The sequence below is a fragment of the Callorhinus ursinus genome, unplaced genomic scaffold (genome assembly GCF_003265705.2).
Source record: "Callorhinus ursinus isolate GAN/ISIS: 27379988/994484 unplaced genomic scaffold, GSC_fseal_2.0 scaffold7, whole genome shotgun sequence".
Lineage (NCBI taxonomy): Eukaryota > Metazoa > Chordata > Mammalia > Carnivora > Otariidae > Callorhinus > Callorhinus ursinus.
The window spans coordinates 29,202,160-29,220,869 of NW_027397069.1; the positions used below are offsets into that span (position 1 = coordinate 29,202,160).

Consider the following 18,710-nt stretch of genomic DNA (forward strand, 5'->3'; position numbering starts at 1 on the left):
GCGGGACTCGATCCCGGGACTCCAGGATCATGACCTGAGCCGAAGGCAGTCGCTGAACCAACTGAGCCACCCAGGTGCCCTCAGAATGAATTTTAAAATGTGATACATATTTCTTATTTCTTTTTAACAATCTTCTTCAAAAACTGATTATTCTTGGGGCACCTGGGTGGCTCAGTCGGTTGAGCATCCAACTCTTGGTTTTGGCTCAGGTCATCAACTCAGTGTTGAAAGACTGAGCCCCACTTTCAGTGGGGAGTCTGCTTGAAGATTCTCCCCTTTTGCCCCTCCCACCATATGCACACATGCTCTTTCTAATGAATAAGTAAACCTGAAAAATTGATTATTTGTTTTTTCTTCTACTTATACTACAAATTACTTTGTTCAGTTAAAAAAGAGCATGCTAGCATTTGATTAAAAATATATCACTTGAGGGCGCCTGGGTGGCTCAGTTGGTTAAGCGACTGCCTTCGGCTCAGGTCATGATCCTGGAGTCCTGGGATCGAGTCCCGCATCAGGCTCCCTGCTGGGCAGGGAGTCTGCTTCTCCCTCTGACCCTCCCCCCTCTCATGTGCTCTCTCTCTCTCAAATAAATAAATAAATCTTTAAAAAAAATATATCACTTGATAAAAATAGAAAAATATGTAATATTGCATATTACCTTTCAGATAGTATTTCTTATATATTAGTGAAGTTGTATGCTTTTCTTGATATAGGCTCTGCACTATTCCAAGTAATTATATATTTTTAGTTGCTATTGTGAATGATCTTTTTCTTTCTTTCTTTTTCCTAGCAATTCTAGTCCTTTTTGTTACACGTCTTTCTGAAATATACATATTTTGTGTGTGTGTGTGCACATGTACACATGCAGGGCAGTGCTAGGTCTTACAGGTAAAATAAAACTCAATATGATCTTGACCTTGTACTTATTAAGCTTACATGTTAAGCTAATTTTATTAATTTTTAAATTATTTTTTAAAATTAAACTCTATGCCCAAAGTGAGGCTCTAACTCCTGACCCCGAGATCAAGAGATGCATGTTCTACTAACTGAGCCAGCCAGGAGCCCCATGTTATGCTACTTTTTTTTTTTTCTTAAGATTTTATTTTTTTATGAGAGAGAGAGAAAGGGAGGAGGGGGTGAGTGTGTGAGCAGGGGTGGGGAACAAAGGGGAGATGGAGAGGGTGGGGAAAAGAATCTCAAGCAGACTACATGCGGAGTATGGAGTCCAACATGGAGCTCAACCTCACCAACCTGAGATCAGGACCTGGGCTGAAACCAAGAGTTGGACGCTTAGCCTATGGAGACACCCAGGCGCCCCTGTTCTGCTAATTTTAAAAGAAAAGTCTATATATGTACCTCTAATTTTTTCTGATATTTTTCACATTCCAATTGACACTGTGTGAGATTTCTTGCAGTTTCCTCTTGGATAAGTTGAACACGCTCACTTTCAAAAGATTTTAATTTACTTTGATGGAGATATTCTGTTACTTTGCTTTCTGTACTAAGTTGCAGCTCTCTGTACCTGAAAGAAGCAGAATGATTATGAGACTCTACAGAAATCTCAATGATTTATATAAACATAAACATTACTTCTACTTTTTCTACACCCCCATATTATTATGTAGTTAATAACTTATATTTATACAGCAAAGCTTTTGTAAATAATTTAGAAGGGCATATGTATGGAAATATGCTAAGTCTGGAGAAGAAAACATACTAACTAAACTACTTCTATTGCTCCCTTATTTTTATTCCTTCCATCCCCAAATAATTATTGCCTATTATTTTGTAAGACATTTAAAATAAAAAATAGTAAGAGCAAGTTTCAGTTATATTGCTTAAAATGATTTAATTTCTATACATTTCAAAGGCCTTCTTAAATCTATAGCAAAACTGATTCCAAGCTTGCTGTTTCTAAGTAATGCCAGATGGAGGATGGCAGGAAATATGCACATTGGACTGCAAATTCTTAGGACTTTTGTAAAATAAATTTTTAAGTTAGTAAATATATATATTTGGATATTACAAGAAAACATAATGCACAGATTACCGAGATAAATATATAACAAGTAGTAATATTACAACACAGATAAGGAACGTTTTCTTCATTCCATGGGTCTAACTAGTAATAAAACCCTTTCCATATATAAATTACCACCTATTATAAATTTGAAAATTTTTCAGGATGATTATGTTCTAGAGAGGAAAACACAGAAACATTATACTGTTTTAGGAGCCTATTATGAACCCAATAGAATGCTAGATTATGTTATTAAAATTCATTTATTCAAATATTTATTCAGCTAGTCACTATGCTAGGTAAATGTATATATAATGGTAGACAAGATGGTTTCCCTCCTCTTAAACAAGTTAGTTTTCTGGGGAAGATAGGCAAATAAACATGAAAATTCAATAGAGTATGGCAAGTGCTTCAATAGGGTAGTCCCTAGGTTCAATGGGAACATAGAGGAAGGAGAGACATAATTTGGTTTGTATGGATGTACGTGTGTGGTGGGGAGTGTATGAGGAGGTTTGGGGTGGGAAGTGCTGTAGAGAGAAGAAACAAGAGTATGTGTACAGCAGGGAAGCAGCACAGTGTATTTTATTCAGGGTATCTCATGTAATCCTTATCACAACTCTATTAGGGATTTTTCAGATGAAGAACCAAAGGCTCAGGTGATGTCAGAGAATTTCCTTAACAGGAAGAAGCTGCTAGTAAATTTCAGGTTGGGTCTCAAATCCAGCTCTATTTAGACTCTACAGCAATGATCTTTCCATGACTATGTGATATTCTTAACTGAGATTTCTGAGGTCAGATAAGCTTTTTAAAGGTCATTTCGCTATGTGACAATAACAAAAACATTCAAAGTACAGTCAGAGAAGATATGGATTAGGTATTTGCTCTTGGCTACTTCACTCTTGATACTTTTTTGTCTTTGATAAAAACATTTCACATTCAGATTGGTGGAAGTTCAATGTATATTGGTACACATGATTTAAGATATAGCAAGGCTTTTAAATAAATGCCAGCTTGTGTGTTTAACTTTTTGGAAAGTCCTGCCAGTAATTATATATATGTATCACATATATGTGTGATACATATATATATAAAACTTTCCACAATTTTATTTTAAAAATATCTTTTTATACAGATAAGCAAACAATGACAATAATTTTTTATTGAGACATAATATATACACTGTAAAATTAACCCTTAAAAGTATATAATTCACTTTTTATAGTTTTTGGTATATTCACAAAGTTGTGCATCACCATTATCTAATTACAAACTGTTTCTATCACCCCAAATAAGAAACTCGTGTTCATTTAGCAATCAATCCCTCTCCATCCCCCTCTCCCCCCAGGCCCTGGCAACCACTACTCTACTTTCTTACTGTATGGATTTGCTTACTCTGGACAACGCATATAAATGGAATCATATAATATGTGGCTTTTTGATGTTTTCAAGGTTCATCCATGTTGTACCATGAATTAGTACTCCATTCCTTTTTATGGCTGAATAATATTCCACTGCATGGATATACCATCATTTGCTTATCCATTCATCAGCTCTTGGACATATGGGTCGTTTCTACCTTTTTGGCTATCACGAATAATGTTACCATGAACATTTGTGTAGAAGTTTTTGTGTAAACATGTTTTTGTTTCTTTTAGTTATATACCTAGGAAAAGAATTGCTAGGTCAAATGGTCATTCTATTTTTTTTTTTAAACTTCAACCTCTTTATTTAAAAAAAATTTTTTTAAGATTTTATTTATTTGAGAGAGAGAGTGAGATAGAGAGAGAGCATGAGAAGGGAGAGGGTCAGAGGGAGAAGCAGACTCCCTGCTGAGCAGGGAGCCCGATGCGGGACTCGATCCCAGGACTCCCGGATCATGACCTGAGCCAAAGGCAGTCGCTTAACCAACTGAGCCACTCAGGCGCCCTGGTCATTCTATTTTTTAACTTCTGAGGAACCACCAAACTGCTTTCCAATGTGGCTGGACTATTTTACATTCCCACCAGCAGTTATGAGGGTGCTGATTTCTCCACATCCTTATCAACACTTGCTATCGTCTGTTTTTCTTTTATTATAGCCATTCTCGTGGGTGTGAAGTGGCAAAAAAAAAAATTCTTACTCAAACATTTATTAATTCAACATTTTACTGACATGAAAGTGTCTCTGGGGTAGGTTGTTTTATAAATATAAATGTATAAAACATGTGTGAAAACAATATCTATTTTGTGTGCTACACTAGGGAACACACTAGACTGCATTAGCAAAATAAATTCTAAATAAGTCATTTAGAAGGTGATATTGATCTTTAAAATTGCTTTGAAAAGATTAAACTGCGAAGTTTGCCTTCTTATGGATTCAAGACATTGTTGGGTAATCAATGCCAACTCCAAATAGGGAATTACAGGCTCAGCTTTTAGCTCCATTTGTTCTTATTCATTACACAGCACTTGAAAGTTACTTTTAGCACTATTACTCTTCCCTATATTGAAAAGTTAAATAACGATAGTTATCTCCTAGAAATTTGAGAACACTAGGTTTACTAAATTGACACTTCTAGAAAAGTCAAGTGATAATTCTAAAGGACGACTCTATTCCTGCATTGTTTATCCAATGAAAGACTCTGTCTCCAGTCATGATGCCTGTGTAAAAATTCTGAATTTGTTCAAGTGAGCTGTGATGATGCTGAAGAAACATTAGAGCGGCAAAAGCAGTTCCAGCATGAGGACTGGACAATAAGAGCAAGCACCACCATCCCAGGAAATTCCCGCTTGCTTGCTTTGCTAATCTAACCTGTCACATTTTACTTTGTTGATTCTGACTTCTCATCTTATTCTCATAATGTAAATATCTTATTTGAACGAAGTCATTATTATTCACATGTTAACAACTGTATGTTTCACATTCCAATAGGGTAGTAACCCTAAGAGGTCAAATTTCCTATAAAGTTAAAAGTATAATCAGAATCTCCAACTATCCTCACAATGATCTCATCCCAGGCCCCAATTTAGTTAGATTATGCTACATCTGTAACTGGGTTTTTAGTTTTTGTAAGACTCACCCATATATCACATAGTGCTTTAAAAATAGTAATATAAAATTCTAGAATTAATTGTTTGCTCTTAAGGAATACACTACAACAGATTTTTAAGCTGGAGATATAAGGAGACAGGTTAAAAGGTAAAAACCACCTATTAAACAGAGAGCTACAGACATGCTGACCATAAGAAACGCTCTCAGGCTATGGCGAAGTAACTCCAAGTAGCACAGTATGTTCTGCAATGCTAAGAAATAACTGAAGGAGAAAGATCAACATGGCATGCAATTCTCAGAAATGGTAGAACTCACTGGAACAAAAGCACTGCATAAAATATTAAATAACAACAGGTTTTTGGTTTTTTTATAAATAAGGTTTATTTATTTATTTTAGAGAGTCAGAGACAGAGCATGAGTGGAGGGGCAGAGGGAGAGGGAGAGAGAATCTCAAACAGACTCTGTGCTGAGTGAGCATGGAACTGGAAGCCGGGCTTGATCTCATGACCCTGGAATCACAACCTGAACGGAAACCAAGAGTCGGATGCTTAACTGACTGCGCCTCAATAACAACAGGTTTTTATAACAATATTTATATGAGCAGTCTTTATATATACACTATGGTGAAAGTCTTGCTCATTACACTCTGATTATTAAGCCAAGAAATGTATATGGTTTATTTCCAACTCTATCAACAAGGTTATCATTGGGTAAAAAGGTGAAGGACCTATATAATTATTAACCGTTTATTTAATCTCAGGTTTTTTTTTTTATTCCAACAAGTAACAGCAACTAATCTTTGAATTTTGTCCACAAAATGTTCATGGCTATCCCAATATTAAAACTGGATATTTAGATACCCAAGCAGATTATATTCAGGAGTGACGTTTCTGTAATCACCAGGACCAGGAAGTGGTCCTTCCGTTAAGAAACTGTAAGAGCTGGTCCAATCTGGAAGGAAGGAAGCACAGCAGTGGAGCCAAGGCATTTGTCTGGGTGCCAGAGGACAGCCCCATGTGGACAGAGTATAGGAAGCAAAACCTGCACAAGAACAAGGGCAGAGAAGCTAAGCAGAGTACAGGATTTCCAGTGACCGGCAAAGGTTCAGGGGATCTTTAGTAGTCAGGCATTAGGTAGATTAACTGAGAGAAAGGATTGAAAGGTATTCTGGGTCAATACAGCGAAAACACTGTGGGACTCAGAAAAATACAAAACAGTCACAGTTGGACCACTACATCCTTTGTGTGAGGAGGATTATCTAATTCTAAATTTCAAAATCAATGGGGCAGAGGCTGCTGATAAACTTGCCACATGTAAAAGGAGTGCTTTGAAACACAGATGCACCTGAGTCTCCAGATAGGAAGCCTTTGGTGGATTTTGCTGTGGGAAATTGGAGTTGACGAGGGCTGACATCTCTAATCAACTGAGAATCAGTCTTACCTAGGTGGGCTACCAATCTCATTTTACTTTGCTGTCTGCAACTCCTCTTCCTCCTTATTCTTTTTTTTTTGAAAGATTTTATCTACTCATGAGAGAGAGAGACCCCAGCAGACTCCTCAATGAGCTTGGAACCCAATGCTGGTGGGGGGAGGTGCCGCCAATCCCATGACCCCGAGATCACCACCTGAGCTGAAACCAAGAGTTGGTTCCTCAACCGACTGCGCTGCCCAGGGGCTCCTTCTTCCTTATTCTTTTTAAAGATTTTATTTACTTATTTGACAGAGAGAGAGGCAGTGCGAGAGGGAACACAAGTAGGGGGGGAGTGGGAGAGGGAGAAGCAGGCTTCCCGCTGAGCAGGGAGCACGATACGGGGCTCGATCCCAGGATCCTGGGATCACGACCTGAGCCGAAGGGAGACGCCCAACGACTGAGCCACCCAGGTGCCCCCCTTATTCTTTTAATAAGGCCTCACTGAGTTGATGTTCCTTTTCAAATTATTCATTTTGGTTAAACTAATAACTAATCCACACCTCAACTAATCTGTGCGCCTGCTATTTCTAATTCCTATGGGATAAGGCTCATTTTTCATTCTTTTTACAGAGAATTTTGATTGTGTTTCTAGACTTATACCACATGCATTTCTAAACTTTTTTTTTTAAGGATTTTATTTATTTATTCATGAGAGACAGAGGGAGAGAGAGAGAGAGAAGCAGAGGGAGAAGCAGGCTCCCAAGGAGCAGGGAGCCCGATGCGGGACTCGATCCCAGGACCCTGGGATCATGACCTGAGCCGAAGGCAGATGCTTAACCATCTGAGCTACCCAGGCACCCTGTATTTCTAAACTTGTATCACATGTTCAAAATGTCTCTGGATAAATTACTGAATAATTAACCAAACCCTAAGATTCACTTACTCCAACTAAGAATTGAGAAAAAAATCTCCTGTTCATTTGGATTTTCTGCTTCTGTGGCTGAGAAAAACCTAATTGTCGCGGGTTAAAGAAACAAAACCACTGAGTTTTTAATTATGTCTAAAGCTTTTTTTTTTCTGGTTCTCAACAGTATATATTTATCTGTATATTTATAGCTATAGATCTATATCTAATAGTACATTAACTAGTATTCTACCAACTACATATTTAAAGCATACTCAGAGTGAGGCACAAGAAGACACAATACTTTTTACAAAAGTATATTTTTAATTTCTTCTTTTAAAATTGCTATTTTCTATAGGGCTAACTTTCCATTAACCAAAATATTTCATTCATCAACATCTAATTCATTTAAAAATACTTATTGGACACCTGTGTTAGGTATTACTTATTAGATACCAGTGAAACACAAACTGCATCACTACTCTCCAAGGAACTCACATTATAATGGTGGGAGATAAACAAATGTAAGGTGATAATGCTAATAAATTCTAATAAAAATGCGCAGAGTACGGGAACAGAGAATGATAGAAATAGTCGTGGTGCTATTTTAAAGACGCTGGGCAGCAGTCAGTTAAGCGTCTGCCTTTGGCTCAGGTCATGATCCCAGGGTCCTGAGATTGAGTCCCACATCGGGTCCCTGCTCAGAAGGGAGCCTGCTTCTCCCTCTGCCTGCCGCTCCCCTGGCTTGTGCTCTCTCTTTTTCTGACAAATAAGTAAATAAAATCTTAAAAAAAAAAAAGACCTTGGGCAGGGAAGGCATTTCTGTTAAGGTGATATTTCAGTAAAGACAAGTATATGAGCGTTTACTAAAACTTGTATTTTAGAACTTAACTAATTGATTGGTAAGAAAACACCTGTGGGCCATGTATCATATTTAAGATTTATATAATATAGACACTTTAAGATTTTATTTATTTTATTTATTTGACAGATTTTATTTATTTATTTAGAGACACAGAGAGAGGGTCATGACCTCAGCCGAAGGCAGATGCTTAAGGACTGAGCGACCCAGGCACCCCCAGACACTTTCTGTTTAAAGAGATACAATATCAAATATAGGAAGGCAAAAGTCCTTCACACTTATTTGAAACTTGGTTCCTTAAACCAGTAGTTAAAATTATGTGCCAAAACTATACTAATGGATTTACTAGACTCTAATCTACATGAATTACATGAACTGCAACTAAAAAGAAAGAGGACTGAATTTTTAACGAATGCACCGGTGGTATCAGGACGAGTGCAACTATTTTACAGGACTGGGAAACAGATACTTATTTGAACAAATAATTCTGTTATTTAAAAAATAATTTTGAGGGGCACCTGGATGGCTCAGTGGGTTAAGTGTCTGGCTCCTGGTTTTGGCCTCAGGTCATAATCTCATGGGTCCTGAGCTCGATCCTTGTGACATGTCAGACTCTGTGCTCAGTGGGGAGTCTGCCTTAAGATTCTCTCCCTGTGCTCCTCCTCCCACTCGTGCACTCTCTCGCTCTCAAATACATACATAAATCTTTTAAAATAAACAATTTTGATTCATTTTTATGCTGAGGTAATTATAAGCCACATAAGAATTTTTCACCATTTACAATGTGTCTTTTTTAAAAAAAAGTCTTTTTAATGTTTGTACTGATTATATAATAGAAGAAAACTATCATTCATAAGCTCATAATAACTGCTGTTTATATCTTTATATATTTCCTTCTTGTTTTCTCTGCACAAGTAAACATTTTCAAATTTATTTTCAATTCTGTAAGGGTAAAAATTTCAAATATTACAAATAAAGATTAAAGGTCTCTTCATCACTACTCTCAACTTCATTTCTCCTTTTAAAGATAAACACTGTTATCAATTTTCTGTATATTTCTAGATTTTTTTTAAACAATGTGCACGTATTATACACAGATGGATATACTGGTCTCTTTTTTCTTTTTTTAAAAAAATGGCATCATGTCACAAATACTCTGTAAATTCTTTTTTTCACTTACGAATATGTTTTGGGATCTTTCCCTGTCTGTACCTCGTTCCTTTCATTTGCTGCACAGGAGATCACTATGCAAACAGAATTATTTAATTGATTTCAATCCATTTATTTAATTCTAGCTGATGAATATTCAGATTATTTCCAATTTTTTATTACATACAGTGCTTCCAAGACCATCCCAAATAATGCCTCCCATGCACAAGTGAATGTTTCTCTGAGATACCATGAAATGGAATTGCTGAGTCAAAAGATTTTAAATTTTAGTAGATTCTGCCCAACTTTCCTCCCAAATAGCAATATAAATTTAAAATATTACCAGAAGTATATGAAATATGGTTTCTCTACATCCTCACCAATCTTTGATATTATATATAAAATGTTTACTATGCACATTATATATGTAAATCATACCTTCATACAGAATTTGCTATCCTTGTTTTTGCGGATATAACTTAAAAAGCTTTTATACTATTACACCCCTTTCGTAAGTATTATTATTGGCCCTGAATTTTCCATTAAGTATTTCTCTATTGTTAGACATTTAGCCTCTCCCCAATTTCTTAACCGCATTTTTCACACCAAATAGTAGCACCCAGTTTATTCACCCACACAATGCAATGGGTTTTACTCTGAATAAAGTCTGAATTTTCGAACCAAAATATGTCTTCGAAGGAATAAGGCCTTTACAATTGAGGGCTGCTCCAAGGACTGCTATGAAGCAACCCTACTGAGCACTGCCAAGACGGTAGGGAGAAGTGTATGAGCCCCAAATGTGCCTGCTTTAGTGGAGGACATTTTCGTTTGGATCCATGTATTCTGATCTGTTTCTTTAAAAAATATAAACTTGACTCATTACTTACGTATATATCTAGACATGTGTTATGGATATATCTAATATCACGTAAGGATATTTACATTAACACAAAAAGAAAAGAAAAAGTGTAAATTCTAAAAAAATGTTATTACTATAGGTAAAGATATCTGGGAAAAGGGAAGCTGGAGAAAAAAGTTGTTTGTGTTACATGATTTCACTTAAAAGTATTTTCCTAAAGACACCTCAAAGTCTTTGAAATAGGCAAATTAAAAAATGAAACATTACTTTCGATATAAATAATTCTGGCTCAAATATATTTTACTTCTCACAATAAAGTGTTATTAGCCAAATAAGGGATGAAGTACATATCATCAATGTCCAGTAGAGTAAGTCTTAGCTGGTTTTTTAATATCCTGAAAATGTTTGAAAGATCTCTGATTCTAAGAATAGGCACTGGTGTTCTACCATACCCAGTCTACAATTTCTAATCGGTACTTCACAAAACAAAAACAAAACAAAAGCAAAAAAAATCAACTCCCCCCCAAGCCCCTGAAGCAGACCAAAAAAAAAAACCCAAACAAAAAAACCTCAGAACAATGTATATTAGAGTATATATCTGAAATTGTTTTCTTTTCACTGATATTAAAATAGAAAATGTTATTTTTGACATTTTATTTTTTTGCATTATTACCTGTTTTGTCAAATGTTTTCTCAGTTTTTATCATCTTGATATTATCATATTTTAAAATATATACATTGATATTGAATGAAAACTATTTTTAATGAAAATTAGGAGAGCACTTAAGTTCAAAAATATGAATAATAAAATTACAGAGAATCAGAGTTCTGATCTTCTCCTTTCAGTTGTGAAATTTTCTAAATTGAAGAGAAACCAGATAGAGAAGAGTTATAAAAACAACCATCAATGTTGCAACAGTGGTTACTACAGGACAAAGGACAGGAATTTAAAAGGTACTGGGGTATTTCTCCAAATGTTTCTGCCATTTCAATTTCTTCAACAAGTTCACTTCTCAGCTGTAAGACTACATCTGTCATTTCTGGCTTACAGACTAATTCTTAAATGAATGTGAGAAATCTTATTTTGCTGGGTTAAAAACGCTGGGTATGTTTAACAACTGCACCATGGATTTATAAGAATTTCAAGCATCCGTTTAGAGTAATTCAATGCATCTATCATATCATGATCAAATAAAATATGTAATGTCATTAATAAATAATATGTAGTAATATTTGGCCATCTTATAAAGGCTGCAGGTATGTGAGGATAAAAGTACTTAAGTGAAATAAATGAGAAGAATGTTGCCTTAAAATAAATCAAAGCATGCATGAGATAAAATTAGAGTGAAATATTTTATAATAGTGTTTGAATGGATAGCTGTTTTCCCTTATGTGGCAACGTGACAACACTTAAAATTCAGCTTGAATCATCCTCTGAACCAAGAGTATTTATTATACCAGTGCTTTACAGCACTCAAACTATTTCCTGCTGCCTTTAATATATACTGCAGAGTGCTGGGATGCATCTAAAAGAAATCAAAATATAGAAAACAATCCAAAATAGTCATAAGAGCTCTGTATTTTCCTCTTGATTTTGCTGTGAACCTAAAAACTGCTCTTAGAAAAAAAAAAGTCACAAGAAAAAGCACTTTTAGAGGATATTTTTATGGAGTAATGTCAAGTATGAACAGTAGTGGGATGGAGGCTAATCATAGTTTTGTCTTATTTTTCCATAATATATAGCTCAAAGAAAGGAAATCAATTTACTACAGTTAACACACAAAGTACTGAACAAGACAAAAAGGGATGTAAAAGATACTTATTTAGACCAACTTCCTATTAGCAGGCAAATGCTATAAATCTTAACACAGAACTGTTCTGAGAATGGGCTACAGAATTCCACGAGGACTCTAGGAAACTCCTGAACAGGGATCTAGAAACCACAGTCCTAGGTCTTCAAACCCAGATGTCTGGTAATAGAGCTGGATCATCAGCAATAATTTTTTCTTTTCTAAGGGTGAGGATGACCCCTAAGCTTAACTTTATCTAGCCCAATCCCTTGTGGAGCTTCTAAGAACTCTAGATGCCATGGCTCCACTTTAGACCTACTGAATCAAAATTCCTGAGGACAGACTTGGGGATGTTGAGTTCTGAGTGATTAGATGGGCTAATATAAGTAAAACGCTCACACAGTGCCTTGTACCATTAAAAAAACAGAAGTTACCTGAGTGCTAGAATGTTGTTTAATGCATCTTTGGATTCTTAGGATTTATCTATCACCTGGTATATCATAAGCTTTTAATGAATATTTACTGAACTAAAGAATGCAGTCCTATTAACCATTTTTAGATGTTACACAATTTAAATTACTAAATAGGTTCAAGCCTGGGTAAAAAACACTAAAGTATCATAAATTAATTTGATGAAGGGCAATCTTTTCTGAAGTATGACAAAACCAGTGAATTAACATGATTACTTCCAGGATTAGGTGTCAGCGTAAGAGGAGAACAAATTATAGGGAGTGAAGAAAAAAGAAACCAAAATGATTACAGGATAGGTATGGCTGAGCTACAAAAAAGGTTAAAGTTTCTAAAAATGTACAGTTTGGTTAATGACTAAGGTGTAGAAGGAGAAATGACAACATCTTAAAAACATTTTAAATACAGAAGTGCAAAAGAGGAAGCCAAGTTAGTATGATATGACGGTGTGAAATACCTAAGCTCTGTAATGAGTTAGAGTAGTTGCAAAATGTACACACAATTTTAGGAATGTAAGTGCAATTCACTAGCCTACCCACAAGAATGTAATGAAGTCTATCATGAGGGCATATAAATAAAACAGAAATGAAGAAGAAAAACATAAGACAATAATGAGAAGAACTAAATCACTTTGTTAGGTATACTTCCCTATCTTTAAACAACTAAATAACTACTTACTAGTTTTTCTGTAAACCACTATTTGAGGTTTTCAAACAAGCAGATATAAAATGTAATATTATGCCAGTTTACAGTTAACACATCATGTTATAATCAATTTTTATTTTCTACAGCTATTTATCAAATGAGAAAGCTTATAAAATTCCAGAAAATGTCTATATCTCTAGGTATTTATTTAACAATGTTTATGGCTATAAATTTTATTCAGAATAAAAATGAAACAATATATATAATAAAAGAAACTCAATAAATATTAATTGAATAAAAAAACAAACATTTTAAGAACCTCCAACTATTATTTTGAAGAAATGCCTTTTCTTAAATATTTTCTTAGCCCTCACTCTTCTCCCTATACTTTCCCTATGCTTCCACATCCCAGAAAGCGTTGCTCCTCTTCTCCAGGCTGGTAGAAAGTTGGGTGCTTTTATTATTGCCCTGCCTCCTCTTCCTTTTCTCTCACTTGCTTTTGTAACCAAGACCCAAAGAAGTGGCTGTGAGAGGCTTGTGATCAAACGTCAGAGATGAACCCTAGAGGCATTTACGAAGAGAAACGTGAATTGGCATGACTTGTCAGCATGTGAGGAGACCAACACAAAGGAAAAGAGCCTAACATTTTGGTGTCTTCGGTTTATATTTGCTTTCCATGTATATTTATTTTTTCAATTAACCATCTTCAAAACTCTAACACTGAATTTAGTATTATGCTTTTTTTAGAGATAAATTGAGACTCAGAAAAGTTAATGATGTGCCCAAGTAAGTAGCAGTGCTGGAATCTGCATCCAAGACTGCCTCAAATTTCTGGGCTCTTACCCTTCAACATATATGTATCCAAGAGAGAAAAAAACATTTTTAAAAAGTTAAAATAAAGCATGTGCCAAAAACACACACACAATGTTCAGTGACACACCACTGGCAGAGACAATTTAAAGGAGAAACAGACTAGAGACAACATGACTGAAAGGTGAACAAAGAAGAGGAAAACCAGTCCAGGCTCTCCACAAAAAGAATAAAACACACAAAGGCTCTACATGGGCAGAGGAAAAGCTTTGTTTTAGGTCAGAGGTTTAAGGAGGTTGAAGGTCATTAAGGGTGTTAAGGTTGTCACAAAAGGAAATCGAGAGATGTTATTTCCCTTTGCTTTGGCTCCATGTCTTACTGATACTTAAAGAGTTGGGTGTGAACAGAAGATAAGGCTTTTCCTTCAAAATTATCCTTAAGACAAAAAAGGTGTCACTTTTTTGAGTTCTTATAAAATCTCTCTCACTGAGTATTCTCTCAACTACTTTATCTCGAAATATAAAATACTATTTAGGGAAGACAAATTGGCTTGCCAAAACCATAATCAGTGCAAATTTTGAATGCTGATATTGTTCATTTGAAGGAATCTATGAACATGAAAACAAAGACATTTAACACAGATTTAACAAATATTTCTAGGATGCAGCTTCACAACTACACTGAAAACAGGTTTAGAGATTATTTTAAAAAATATATCTAAATCAGTCACATTTTGAAGATCGCAAACATGCCAAAAGAAGAAAGAGAAAAAAAAATTTTCCCCCTATTATCTGAATGGATACTTGTGCCTAAAGATAAAAATCCAGTGACAGTATTATCAAGGGATTCAAACAGTGAAAAAATTCAAAAAGCAGTAAAGGTGATGTATTTTTGAAAACTGTGTATGTAGGATAATTCAGAAAGTGCCTCCGCTGATCGTGAAGGTTCATGTGATGAGACTGAAGAGTATTTGTTTACATAATATAATTTTAGATGTTTATATATAACTATATTAAACAAGGATTCTGAAGCCAGATGTGTGGGTTCAAATTCTACACCTGCCCCTTACTACCTGTCTGTCTCAGTTTCCCTATCTATACCATGTGAATAATAACAATCTCATCATATGAAGATTAAATGAATATTAGTAAAATGCTTAAAACTGCTGGTACAGTAAATAGTACTATGTTAGTGGCTGCTGAATAAAATTAAATATTCGAGATTGACAAATCCTTAAAAAAAAAAAAAAAAAAAGCCTGTTGTGGGAAAAATGATAGGTGACCTTACATGCTCTCCTGGCCAAGCAGTTCCATTTTTCAGTCTGGCCAAGAAGTCTCATCATGTTTCATATGTTTTCCTATGAACAGTGGCGTGTTCTAATTGTTTAAAATATGGACATTTTGGAAGCACAGAGTTTTGTTTTTCTTCCAGTCAGTGGAATGTTAACAACTTAACCTTACAGAGAAATAGAACTAAGTCTTCAAAGTCAGATAACTTCCCATTTACTCAGCCAAAGAGATAAATGAGAAAATCACTGCTGATATCCAGGAAGGAATCTATAAATGGTGACCTATCTACTCAGGTTTGTGAACGGCTGTAGAGAAAGAGATTGATAACTGCTTAGTGACCACTGCTACTTAATTTAAGCTGTTGAAAAGCTGGCATAAATGCTTTAGATAAATGGGTCAGCAAACTTTTTCCGTAAAGGGTCAGAGAGTAAAAATTTTAGGCTTTGCAGGCCATATGGTCTCTGTTGCAACAATCTACCTGAGCAATTGTTAGCACAAAAGCAGGCATGTATAATATTTAACCAAAGGGTGTAGTTCTGTTCCAATAAAACTTTATTCATGGACACTAACATTTGGATTTAATATAATTTTCATGTGCTGTAACATATTATTCTTTTGATTTTTTTCTAATAATTAAAAAATATAAAAACCATTCTTAGCTTGCAGGTTGCAGAAAAACAGATGGCAGGCTGGATTTGGTCTGCCTCTGGTTTTAATTGTCAACTTATGATTTGAGTTAAGAGAAGCTGTAGAACATTAGTGACAGCATGCTGACCAAGACCATGACCTGGCTCTTACTGCTGCTTAGAATAAACTTGTTCAAATCTATTAGACCATTATATTCTCTGTAGTGATTGTTCCAAAAGTCGTCTTGTCTTAAGGCTCTCAGATCATTCAGAGCCCAATCATTCGCATTTGATGACTTTTGTCTTTACTAAGATCGGTATCTATCCAGCAAAGGCTTTTTCTGGTTCCCTCGTCTCTACCTCAAAAGTTCATTTTACCCTAATTTTCTTTCTTTTCCAACACTCCTATCTGATAACGTTCCTTCTCTGGTTCAAGATCACAGTTCTCCATTTAACCTTCTAATACTAAAATACTCTAACTTCCTCAGTGATCACTTTCTGATTACATTTTCAAGTGTTTCCTTTTCAAAGTGCCTCTCTTCTGCTCACAAACACGCTTAGGGCTCCCGAGTCCAAAAGAAGGGAAAAAAGCTCAACTTTCACCTAACTCTGTCATCCCCTTAAGCTAATGATTCCTCCCCCTCTCCCATTTGTTTACAGTTGCTGCTTCTGTATCTTCACAACTTAACCTCTTAGAAGCTAGTTTCCACTTCCAAATGTCATCCAAAAATAGAAATCTTAAATTTTCAATGACTGTTTGGTCTGGCCCTACCACCGCTGCCATAGAAGTAGAGAAAGAGATTTGATTATTGGCACAACCATCCACTGCTATTCCTTTTTTCCCCACTTAAAAGCTTTATTGGGATATGAGGTACACATGTAAAATTCACACTTTTACATGTGCAGATCTATGAATTTTGACAAATGTCTACAGTCATGTAACCATAACCACCATCATGATGCACAGCATTTCCATCATCCCAAATTTTCTGTGCTGCTTTGAACTCAATTCTGTCAACCTACCTCCGGTTCCTGGCAACCTCTGATATGCTTTGTCATTAGTTTTACCTTTTCTAGAATGTCACATAAATGGAATCAAACAGTATGTAGTCTTTTGTAGCTTCCTTCATTCATTTAACAAAGTACTTTTTAAAAGATTAACCATGTTGTTGCACATAGTACTTCGTTCTTTACTGCTGAGTAGTAATCCACAGTGATATGTAGGTGCCAAAATTTGTTCGTTCATTCACTAGCGGGATGTACATTGGGTTGTTTTCACAGTTTTGAGCCATTATGAATAAAGCTGCTAAAGCAGTTTTATACAATTCCTGTGTGGACATGTTTTTCTCTTGGGTAAGTAACTTGAAGAAGAATTGCTGGATCATACAGTAAGTGTAACACTATTTATGAGAAACTACCAAACTGCTTTCCAAAGTGACTGTATAAATTATGCATTTATATCAGCAATGGATGGTCCAGCTGACCCAAAATCTTGACAACATCTGGTAATATCAGTCTTTTAAAAGCTAGTCATTATGGGGTTGTAGTAGTATCTAATTGTGATTTTAGTTTCACTTTCCTTAATAATGATGTTGGGCATTTTTTCTTTTATAAAGTATCTATTCAAACCCTTGGCCATTAAGAATTTTTTTTAAAGCGGGCAGTTTGTCTTATGTTGTAAGAGTTCTGGATATTTATTATCTGTATTTGGCAGATATTTTCAAGTCTGTGGCTTGTCTTTTCCTTTCTTATCAGAAGAACATTTTCTTATTTCGATGAAGTCCAATGTAACAAGTTTTTTCTTTATGGTTCATGCTCTTTGTGTCCTATTTATATAATCTTTGATCAACCAAAGGTTACTAAGATTTTCTCTTATGCCTTTTCTAATTTTCTAGTGTTACATCTTATATTTAGATCTATAAATGATTACAAATTAGTTTTTGTATTTTGTGTGAGGTAAGGGTTGAGGTTCAATTTCTTGCATATGGATATAAAAATGTTCCAGCATGTTGGATTCAACAATTCCTTGTTGAATTATCCTGGCACTTTCATTCTTAAAAACTGTTTTGGATATTCTGCGTCCTGTGAATTTCCATGCATATTTTACGTTAGTTTGTCAATTCAACAACAACAAAAAAACTCACAACACAACAAAACAAACAAAAAAACTTGCGGAGTTTTTCATCAGGATTGCACTGACTCTGTTAATCAGTTTGGGCACAACTGATACTTTACCAATACTGAGTGTTCCAATCTATAAACATGATTTCTCTAATTTAGGTTGGCCTTACCTTTTCTCAGCAATATTTATGACTTTTCAGTGTATAATAACTTGCGCTTGCTTTTTATCTGTTAATATTGTCTTTAAGTAGTTAATATTTTTGATACTACTACAAATGATATTTTTAAGAACTTTCACTTTACAATTTTCAACTGCTTATTGCTAGTATGCAGAAATACAATTGGCTTCTTTTATAATGACCCTATATCCTGCAATCTTGCTGAAGTCACTTATCAGTTTTAGTAGTATGCTTGTAGACTCCAGCTAAGACATTTTAAGAAAACAACCCCCTTCAGCCTTAATTTCCTCATTAAAAAAATAGCATCTGTGAAAAATAAAATTGAGAATAGAATAAAATTACTCAAAGAAGGAAAATAAAACCCTCAAAATACTTAGCATAGTATCTGACCCACAGCAAATATTCAGTACTTACTATTTCTTCCCAAATCTCAGAGTTCTTACTATAAGTTTAATCAATGTGAACATATACCAAATCTTTATCTCCTAGGCCTGATCTTCAAACCAGGCTTGAGGTTCTTATTTGCATTTATCAACTATATTTTTATA

General features: G+C 35.1%; 1 protein-coding gene across 8 annotated transcripts in view; it reads right to left on the bottom strand.

The window, feature by feature from the left end:
- Positions 1-18,710, bottom strand: part of PIBF1 (progesterone immunomodulatory binding factor 1) — a 243,466-nt gene that overhangs the window by 120,151 nt on the left and 104,605 nt on the right. For all 8 annotated transcript variants that reach the window (XR_012378762.1, XR_012378761.1, XR_012378764.1 and 5 more), the window contains exon 11: positions 1,357-1,522. Coding sequence is in view for 3 of the 8 variants with exons in the window: in XM_073894444.1 (XP_073750545.1) it covers positions 1,357-1,522 (166 nt within the window). In the remaining 5 variants the exon portion in view is untranslated. The remainder of the gene's footprint in view (positions 1-1,356; positions 1,523-18,710) is intronic.